At 41.5% G+C, this 10,449-nt stretch overlaps 1 protein-coding gene across 1 annotated transcript in view; it reads left to right on the top strand.

The window, feature by feature from the left end:
* Positions 1–10,181, top strand: part of LOC115004784 (carnitine O-acetyltransferase-like) — an 18,396-nt gene extending 8,215 nt beyond the window's left edge. The window contains exons 5-14 of the mRNA XM_029426457.1: positions 1,310–1,460; positions 1,754–1,928; positions 2,472–2,650; positions 3,977–4,077; positions 4,183–4,308; positions 5,834–5,956; positions 6,313–6,448; positions 6,584–6,646; positions 6,979–7,116; positions 9,711–10,181. Coding sequence (XP_029282317.1) covers positions 1,310–1,460; positions 1,754–1,928; positions 2,472–2,650; positions 3,977–4,077; positions 4,183–4,308; positions 5,834–5,956; positions 6,313–6,448; positions 6,584–6,646; positions 6,979–7,116; positions 9,711–9,935 — 1,417 coding nt within the window. The 3' untranslated portion in view covers positions 9,936–10,181. The remainder of the gene's footprint in view (positions 1–1,309; positions 1,461–1,753; positions 1,929–2,471; positions 2,651–3,976; positions 4,078–4,182; positions 4,309–5,833; positions 5,957–6,312; positions 6,449–6,583; positions 6,647–6,978; positions 7,117–9,710) is intronic.
* Positions 10,182–10,449: the final 268 nt, after the last annotated feature.

Raw genomic sequence — 10,449 nt, 5'->3', positions numbered from 1 at the left:
GACTTACAAAGCCATAAATGGTCACGCTCCATCTTATCTTAAAGATCTCATAGTACCTTATAACCCAACTAGAGCACTGCGCTCCCAGACTGCATTTTTCCTTGTGGTTCCTAGAGTCTCTAAAAGTACACTGGGAGCCTGGGAGGCCCTTGACTCAGAGCTTGCATGAGATATCCAAAAAGTTACCCTTATTTTTTCAGACAACGGATCACCTTCGACATTATAATCAGCTTTCTTCAGTTTCTTACAATGCTCAGAATTTAGCACCACTTTATCCGCCCATCACACATGCCTATCCGACATTAAGATCCACTTCCCAGACACCCTCGAATTTAACCTCAAATAAGGCAACCAACCAGCTCAGCCTCTCTTCTCCCATTTTTCTCTTCTGTTTAATTTCGTATTTGAGCCCTTTCAAACCCATTTTAACCTATGTAAACCAGAGACTAGCCCAAACCACCCAAGTCCTTGGCCACTAGAGTCAAGCGCACGCTCACCTAGTCCATGAAGTTTATTTAGGGGATTATAAAGCACAAAGCTTATCAAGACATACCCCCACCCTGAATTTCAACCCTCTGGTTCCAGACTGTCCTCTGGCCCTTTCATCCCTCTCCTCAACCCCTTTCAACCCATTCCTCAACTAATTTCATCCCATTCCTCAACCCTTTTTATCTCTCCTTGACCCCTTTCATCCCATTCCTCGACCCCTTTCATCTCTCTCCTCGACCCCTTTCATCTCTCTCCTTGACCATTTCATTCCATTCCTCGACCACTTTCAACCCTCTCCTTGACCCCTTTCATCCCATTCCTCTGCCACTTTCATCCCATTCCTCGACCCTTTTCATCTCTCTCCTCCAGCCCCTTTCATCCCATTCCTGAACCCCTTTCATCCCATTCCTCGACCCCTTTCATCTCTGTCCTTGACCCCAATCATCCCACCAAACACAAACCTTCAACCCCCCTTTCATACCTTTCCTTGACCCCAACCATCACACCGAACACCACCCTTACCCAATCTTTTCCGCACCCTTTAGCCATTCCAAATAAAACTACTTTCTTACCGTACTAATAGTGTGGTTTTAGTTAACTGTGAGCTTACTGTGGTAATGCTACCTTTTAACTGGTGTAGGCCTTCGTAATTTCCCTTGTTATGTAGGCGAAGAGGCTAAACTAGAATCAAAGATGGAGGCATCGCTACATTATTCAAAGTAGTTCTAAACATCCAGTATATGTGGAAGCTTCAGGGGCATCATTGGCCAAAAATGTAAATTACATTGATTGACTGGCTTAATTTGTCTATGTTTTGCAGTGACACACTACCAATTGAATACATAAGAGGGAAACCGCTGTGTATGGAGCAGTACAAAGAGATAATGTCATCCTGCCGAATCCCACAACTGAAGATGGACTCAATGATGTTCTACACCAGAAAACACATCACTGTAGTACACAACTGTCAGGTGAGAAACATCACTGTAGTACACAACTATCAGGTGGGAAACATCATTGTACTACACAACTGTTTCCTATTCACATTGATAGTTCTTACTTCAGGTTTCTGCTGAAATCAGGGACTTTTCAGGTCACTGAAATGCTATACAGAGTCCTAAATAATGCTAATCACAGTGAGATTTATTCAGTTTAATAATTACAAATGACCACAAAGTCAACACAGACAATCTGAGGCTTTGAGGGCCCCTGAGTGTCTTTGGCCCAGGTTTTGTCTTAATGTGTGTCCTCTCCTTGGATCCAGTTCTTTGTGCTGGAGGTGCACAACAGTGATGGGACTCTGCTGACAGTGGATCAGCTCTGTGTTCAGCTGGAGAGGATCTACAACTCCTCACTACAGACCGACATGGAACCTGTCGGCATCCTCACCACCGAGAATCGGGACAACTGGAGTAAAACCTACATGAACCTCATCCAGGGTGAGAAGTACTCTGCTCTCATGCAACTCAAACTAAAGAAGCATTGAGCTAAAACTTAATGACAACATGTGAAATAAACTTGTTGTGTATTGTTTTTTGTTTTTTTTGTCACTGACTAACAGCCCGAAGGGAGTCTGCTGCACAACATAAGAGCCAAAGACTCTGAACAAAGACCCACATTAGCTTTCCTGTTAAAGACTCCTTATCTAATTTGCCAACATGAACATACGTCCTGCAGCTTAACTTGTTGAATGGGCCACCAAAATAACATTTACCATAATACCACATTTATAGGTGTGAAGACACCTGCTGTCCTGACATCAATGGGGAGGTTCCACCATTTTGGCCAGGATATTTTTGGTCTAAACTTTTTTTTAAAAGTCCAATTCGGTTTTAAAGAGAATTGTAAATAACTTGGAACAACGAGTGTTTCCTGGTAGTGTAAGGAACTATTGTGAAAATATCTAGGCCTTGTCCTACTTTTGTAGTGTGTTTACATAATAACATGATGTTTGCTTTGTGTGCATGTCCTTTATGTGTTAGATGAGACCAACAAAGCGTCAGTGTCCACTATCCAAAGCAGCATCTTCACCCTGTGTTTGGATGGAGCGATGCCCCCAGTGTCTGAGGAGATGTATTACAGCAGTGATTGTCACCAGATCCTGCAAGGAGGAGGCAGCCAGTGGAACAGTGCAAATCGCTGGTTTGATAAAGGGCTGCAGGTGATACAACACAAATCCAAATTATACATAAGTAAACTGTATTACAAAACACTGGTGTTTTTTCTGGCACGAGTACTGGGGACAATACCATTTTTCAGAAAAACATTACATTACAATTAATTTAGCTAAGGTTTTTGTCCAAAGCGACAATAAGTGCAAAAATCATGAGGATACAACTCCTAACAGCAATCATCTTGCAGGTATATTGGCTTCAAATAAGCCAAACAAACTGTAGCGCTATATACAGAAACAAGAATCTTTTGTATTTTTCAAATTTTAATTATCGGCCAAGGTGCAGTTTAAACAGGTGGGTTTTCAGTCTGCGAAAGAAGGTGTTCAGACTTCCTGCTGACCTGATATCAACAGGAGCTCCTTCTACCATTGTGGAGCAGAACAGCAAACAGGTTTCATTTGAGGGGAATCTGGGCCCCACTCGCAGTGAGGGAGCCGATTGGCTGATGCAGAGCGAGCTGGGGTGTATGGTTTAACCATGGCCTGGGTGTAGGAAGAGGCTGATCTATTCACAGCACGGTAGGCCAGCACCTGGTAACCAGTGAAGTAAGGGAGGAGCGGTGCATTGTGGGAGAACTGGGGGGCATTAAAGACCTGTCGGGCTGCTGCATTCTGGATGAACTGTAGAGGTCGGATGGCACATGTAGGCAGTCCAGCAGGAGGTACATATACAAATACATTTGTTTTACATAACTTCCGGTATAAACCACATCCAGTTACAGACAGATACAGATAATGAAGTCTCTGTATACCGGGAATACACCTGCTGATCTACCCTGCTTTACAGAAACACTGTTGGTCCATAATTTCACCAGGTGATGGTCGCTTCACTTTTAGGCTGACTTCACACACTAAAACCTTCAAAGGGAGTCACAACTAAACATTAATTTATCTTAAGATAAAACAATATATTGACAGGATCATTGTTGTTCCTGTATGTTTGTCCTTTACTAACGTAATTGGCATGGTGCTTGCATTGGGAGCGGTGAGCTATTCCCTCAATTTCAATGTCCTCTTCATTCACAATAATTATATTTTGAATGAAGCTATCAAATGCAGATTGTCTTCATTCTGTCCACTTCTGATATTTCAGTACTATTATTTCCTTTAGCATATTTCTCACTGATATTGAAAAACATAACAAAAACATATTGACATTAACAGTAACCAAGGGGAGAGGGGCTTAGCGAAGGGTCAGTTGTTGTGCATGTGACAATAAATAATTTGCAACTTCAGACTCATGAGGTGTTGTAACGTAATACTAATGCTAATTCCAATGCTAATGCTTGGTTTGCGTTTCTTATCTTTTTTTAGCTCATTATCAGAGAAGATGGGACATCTGGTATAAACCTTTGTCATGCTGTGGCTGATGGTTCGGTCGGAGTGAAATTCTGTGATCACATTGTAGAATCTCTGTAAGTAGACCAAAAATACATTAGCTTCTGTCGATGTAAGCGTTGTTGTTATCACATGATTGAGGGTTCAGAAATTATGTTTTATTTCTTTTCTCTTGTGTGTAGAAACAGGAAAAAGCCACAGGTGATGCAGTCTCACATGGAGCCTTTGCCTGCGCCCCAGAAACTACACTTCAACATCACACCTGAGATCAAGAAGGACATTGAGGAGGCCAAGCAGCACATGGACATGTGAGAGCAGCTTTTAAAGATAAAGTGCTTTTATCATTATTACTTCTCGTTAAAGGCATGTAAAGAAAAGAACGGAATATAGTGTTTTCATTCATCATTGCACGGCAGCTCCTTGAGGTCATTAAAGGTCATGATATTTTCAATACATTTCAATCTGGCTTTCGTCACCAACATAGCACAGAAACGGCACTACTAAGAGAAACCTATAACATCCTCATACAATGTTGAGAATTTACAGCAGAGCTCTGGTAAGTAACACACCTTCAGTTAATTCTGCCTGTTTACAATGTACCTCGTGACTGCATGGCTGCTTTTAAGGAATGGATGTCACTTAACTTCCTTCATCTAAATTCAGACAAAACCGAGGTCCTTCCTATTGGTCTTGCTAACTTTGTTTCTGACGTAAAATCCTACATCGGCCCTCTGGCCCCCAATGTTAAACCGCCCACAAGAAACCTGGGTGTTATCTTTGACCAAACTTAAAACCTCACATGAACAAGCTTGTCAAAATCTGCTTCATCCAACTCCGCAACATCACAAAAATCTAATTAATGCTATCAACAAGAGATGTAGAATTACTTATTCATGCCGTAATTTTTACTAGCCTGCAACTAGTGCAAAACCCTGCAGCCAGGCTGTTAACTGAATCCAATTGTAGTTTCTTGATGACACCTATCCTTGCATCTCTTGACAAGCCCCCGGTAAAATACACAATAGTCTTCAAGAAACTGTTAATCACTTAAAAGTCCCTACATGGTCTTGCTCCTCTATACATCTCCGACCTCTTACATTCTTATACCACCTTTAGGCCACTGAGACCATCCGACAATATCCCACTCCCTGCGCAAGTCCAAGGGTGATTGGCCTTCACTCTGCTATTCATAACTATATATGTACGTTTTTCCCTGTGAAGCACTTTGTAACTTTGATTTAAAAAGGTGTTATATGAGTGAAATCTTACTTACTTACAGTGCTTCCAGGGCCATAGTGCGATCGACATAACACATACATTAAAAAGACCATATTAAAAAGGTAAAAAAGAAATAGTAGCACTTTTATGTATTAAAGAGCAATAATAAAAGACAACATTTCTAATGTACAATATTAGCCTAAAGTGTATGAGTGCATGCACGCATGAAGTGGGTCATTTGGTCAAAACACAAAAAAACAAAACAAAAAAAAACATGACTTCTCCGAGCAGTCCGCCGAGTCTTGTAGTTCAGCATTTTATATCCTGGGGAAAGAAGCTTTTAGTCTGGTGGTACAACATCCTATTGTTAGGTAAAAGATAAAATGATAATAACTAAAGAGAAAAGAGTAATTTCTGTGAGAGTATTGATCATGTGGACAGAACTAGTACTACAGAAAGTGTGTAATGGTATCACATGTTCAGAATAAAAAATGTAGCCTATATTGTTCATGCAAAACATTTATACTCAACATTAGGCATATATATATTTGCCAACATATACTTCTGGAAACATCTGTCAAACTACCTAAAAATTGTCTCCCATCCCCACCACAGACTGGCCCGAGACGTGGATCTGAGGTACTCGGTCTTTGACCACTTTGGGGGAAAAAGCCTAAAGGCCAACAAGTTGAGCCCCAATGATTTCGTACAGATGGCGGTACAGCTGGCCTACTACAGGTGAGGTCTTTGTATGCAGGCTTTTTACTCTTTACGTTATAAACCCAAGGGTAATTGGAGAGCTGAAAAGCTTGCATTTAAAAATCGTTGATCATATATTCATGCAGCAACAGAGAATCTTTTGACACTCAGATGAAATTAATTCACGCAGTTTTCAAAAGCTTTGAGGTTGTACTTAAAAGCAGGGAATTGGTGATAAGGAAGCAGAATGCTGTGGTCACAGGAAGTACATTTTCTTACAGTCAGAATCTGGAGGAATGGATAAACAAATCAAACAGAATAATTAATAAAGCATTTTACTCACCGTGTTTGCAGAGCTTCAGTATTTGTTTTACATGATCTCTTTCTTTTGTCAGGACACACCAGCGGTTCTGTCAATCGATGGAGCTGGTCTCTCTTCGTATGTTCAGACTGGGCCGTTTAAGTTTCAACAAGTTACACACGCCTGCCTCAGCTAACTTTGTCAAGGCTTTTGATGACCCAAATAAACAGGTCTGGTGAGCGGGAAACTTGTAATGCAACTCTTATCTAATGTAACTATCTAATGAAAGAGCTGCTGACATCAAACACACTGCCTTAGGTTGCTAACCCAAGTGATGAACTTTCTTGTCTTCCTGTTTTGCACAGAACTCAGAGAAGGTTGATTTATTGGAGAAATCTATGGAGGCACACAGATTGAACATTACCAATGTGAGTATCATTCAACACGTTAGTTCAGTGTATGTCCAGTTTGTTTTCAGTGTGAAGATGCCTTTCTGTTGTTACAAACAGCTGTTAGATGTATCTTCAGCATATATCTTGTCTAGTTTTAGTGTTCTGATCAGTTTCCTCATATAGAGCTGGTTCTAACTTTCAAAGGAAATGCAATTAACACATTTGTTATACCTTAAGGCCAAACAATGAACTTTAGTGTGAAACAGACGTGAACAGACTTTGTTTGCAAGAAAACTCTAAAGGATACCTTTGTTACTACATCCGGTGATTGACTTTGCAAACAAATTGAATTGTCTCCATCCTAACAGGCACTCGAAGGAAACCCCTCAGAAACACATCTGTTGGGTCTTATGCAACAGTCTACTGAAGAAAAAATCCCAATGCCTGATATTTTCACAGATCCCACCTTCCTAAAATCCTTTCAATACAGATTCTTTGCAACTCAGGTAAGGACTAGGGTTGAAACTGTGAAATAAAATAAAAAGTGCAGTGTTCAGTGCCTGTTACTTTTAACTGGTTAAATATTCTAATGGAAAATGGAGGATTTTTAATCCTCTTCTAATCGTCACACTTGTACACAGCACACACAGTAAAATTTAGACTCTGCATTTAACCCATCCTACTATTAGGAGCACTGGGCAGCTACTATACAGTGCCCGGGGAGCAGTGTGGGGGTCCGGTGTCTTTCTCAAGGGCACCTCGACAGTGCCCAGGAGGTGAACTGCCTCCTCTACAGGAAATGTTGTGTTTGGTTTGGGCGAGGGGGGCAGCGCCTGGGGAGAGTGTGGAGGAGGCAGGACATGGGTGACACTGCGGCCGCAGAGCCGGCTCGTGATTTGTTCATAAACTAACAAGTCTTTGCCGTTCCTTGGATTCCTCTGAGGATTTCTGCATCGGCCGTGAAAGATAGAAGTTCCTGAACCTCCTCGTCTCTCCAGTTACACAGTTTGGTTGCCGTCTTCGTGTAAATGACCCTTCTTCTTCTTCTTCTTCTTCTTCTCCCTCGGATGTTTGTTTCGTTCCGGTTTCACTCCAGCCGTGATAGAAACATCATGAACACGCTCTCGCTCGCTGTGAATTCTCTGGACAAAGAGCGGCTCTGTTCACACATGGGCTCAGTCGGGCATTACTTCAGACTTCCTTCTCGGGAGCTTGCAGGTTAAAGTCCATCTGATGCTCACATAGAGCTCCTTTGGGTGATGTCCAGATAAGTTCATGTGAATGTGCATGTGTGGTAATGGTCTAGTGGTCTAGTGCAGGGGTTCCCAAAATTTCTGTGGCCAAGGCACACCAAAGACCAAGCCAAAGTCTCAAAGAACACCAGTGTTCATATATGGGCAAAATCCCCTCTATAACACATAGCATCACTGTTATCACTCTGTGAACATTCATTTAGTCCTTGTAAGAAGCTATTCTCCTTCACACTAGCAAGAGAGCCTTTGATGTGTCACACTCTAATATTTCCCACCATGCACAAATGGCTAAAACGTCTTCGCTTTTTTTATTTTATTGTTTTATTTATATTTAGGTCAAAGCATATAAGACCTATTGTTTCTATATTGTGAAATAAGTGTGTAGGACAAAGTACCGATAAAGTACAGTGTTTCCCTACGCTGCGCCCCCCCACCCCTCCTCCCCCTGAAATTCAAGACGTTCTTTTTTTGTTTTTTTAATATATTCACAACTCACTTTTCACATTGTACAGGTGCTCTTTTATTAAATAAACTAAACGCTTATGTCATTTATCTCATTTATGTGCACGTTTCAGTTGCTTTGCGTATTTACATTCTCTCCTCTGCTTCGTGAAGGGCGGAGCTCCGCTTCCGAACCCACACAACACACACACGCGCGCGCACACACTTTACAGTCAGAGACCGAGCGGAGGAAAGGTAAGAAGAGAAGTTAAAAAATCTGCGCCACACACGGATTTGGTCCAGCCCAGGCAGCATCCCGCAGAGCAGTAAACCTAGGGGAAACACTGAAGTAAATAAAAGATCATTCATAACCTTGTGTACAGTTAAATGCAATAGGCCTAATTGTTTCAAAATCCCACAGCACACCGGGATTTGTCTCAGCACACCATTTGGGAACCACTGGTCTAGTGGTATAGATCGTGTGCATGTGACGTCACGCTTACGTCCCAACCCGTAAATCAGCCATGTTGGATGATATACACAACCAAGACTGCGCCCGTTCGCGTGCGAGTTGCTGCAACGCTTCGTAATTTTCTTTGTATTTAAACGTCTAAGATTGAAAGACAAAGGCCAATCGTGTGAGCAGTGTATAGTTGTGGTCATAACGCTACTCGTGACCCAGAGAAACGCTTCTTTAGATTTCCTAAAATCATCAAAAACAACGATCCACAAAAGAGGGATGAGTTGCTGTCCGAACGCCGTCAGCTGGGTTAGCAACATAACTCGTGAGGATTTAACAGAAGAAGAAGCACAGTTCACCCGTGTGTGTGGCGTCCACTTTATATCTGGTAAGAGCTCATGCTAAAGCTATGTTTTCAATGTTTACGTTAAACATTTGTGCTTATGATATACCCGAACACTGTAAGACCTTACTTCTCCATATCGCTGACTGGTAAATAAGGCACTTTCTTTACATGTGATGGCAGCCATTTGCTCTTTTCTTCTGTGCATGTTTTTGTTTTTTCTCTGAATCTTGCCTTTGCAGAGGACTCCAGAGAGTCAAAATATTTGAAGAAGTCGGAGTTGTTGTTGTTCGCTTTAGACGCCATTGTTGATTTTGTTTTTCATCCAAAATGGCGTTGCACGCATACGTCACACAGTTTTAGTTAGTTCACTGAATAATAAGACACTTTGCACTTAATCATTTTAAAGAAGGGTCCCTAAAATGAGAGAAAGTCATGGAGAAAGTTAAAGGAGACAAAAGATGGGCCCTACCCTCACTGGTCAGGTTTACATTACAATATCATACATTAACAAAAGGATTGTCATGCTTAAAATGCTCACTAAATTTCACAGAAACACATTTCAACAATAACTAAGCATTGCATTCATTCTCACTTGACTAGGTAACATCCAGCAGAGGGTGTCAGGTCTGTAACGGCAGCTACAGTCCCGGACTATTCGAGGTGGTCTTTGGTATCAACGACTATGACATTGACCTCTACGTGTCCAGTCTTTCAGCTGGCGACAGCTGCACAGAAAGTAATGGAGTCCGTCTGATGGGAGCCCTGCATGATGCACTGCTGGACATGAGGACCCTGCTGCAACAAACGTCAAGACCCCAATTGTGAAGATAATCCAGACTTTCCAATAATTTACAATTATGACTTATCTGTAAGCTTATTTTCCTCCTTCATTGGGATGTTCATTTATGTGTGCATGTTTATTCAAAAGATTTAGGTAGGCTCACATTTGTTTGGTGAACCAATGACTTGTTATAGATATAAGTTTTATACATGATAGTAATACCAGCATTTGGAGCAACATAAGCTGCTCCTCTGTACACACAAGAAACCATAATCTAATAAATAAATCTACTGAGCAAACTCATGTCTTGATCTAAATGTACCATGGCCTTTCCTCACGCTTGCCTCACTTTAAATGTTTATCACCCATTCACAAATGAATGTGACTACAAGCTGCCACGTGGAAAATATAGGTTGCTGTAAGCCCCCTAGTTGTAATTCCAAGTGAGAGATATCCACATTTTAAACGGCTACAGCTCCCATCCGGCAAAGAAGGAGATATGCTTTTAAGCTCATTTAAGAGAATACGCGGTTTCACAGACATACTTTAGACTAAACC

Source organism: Cottoperca gobio, unplaced genomic scaffold (genome assembly GCF_900634415.1).
Source record: "Cottoperca gobio unplaced genomic scaffold, fCotGob3.1 fCotGob3_187arrow_ctg1, whole genome shotgun sequence".
Classification (NCBI taxonomy): Eukaryota; Metazoa; Chordata; class Actinopteri; order Perciformes; family Bovichtidae; genus Cottoperca; species Cottoperca gobio.
This window is presented reverse-complemented; position numbering and strand designations above follow the sequence as displayed.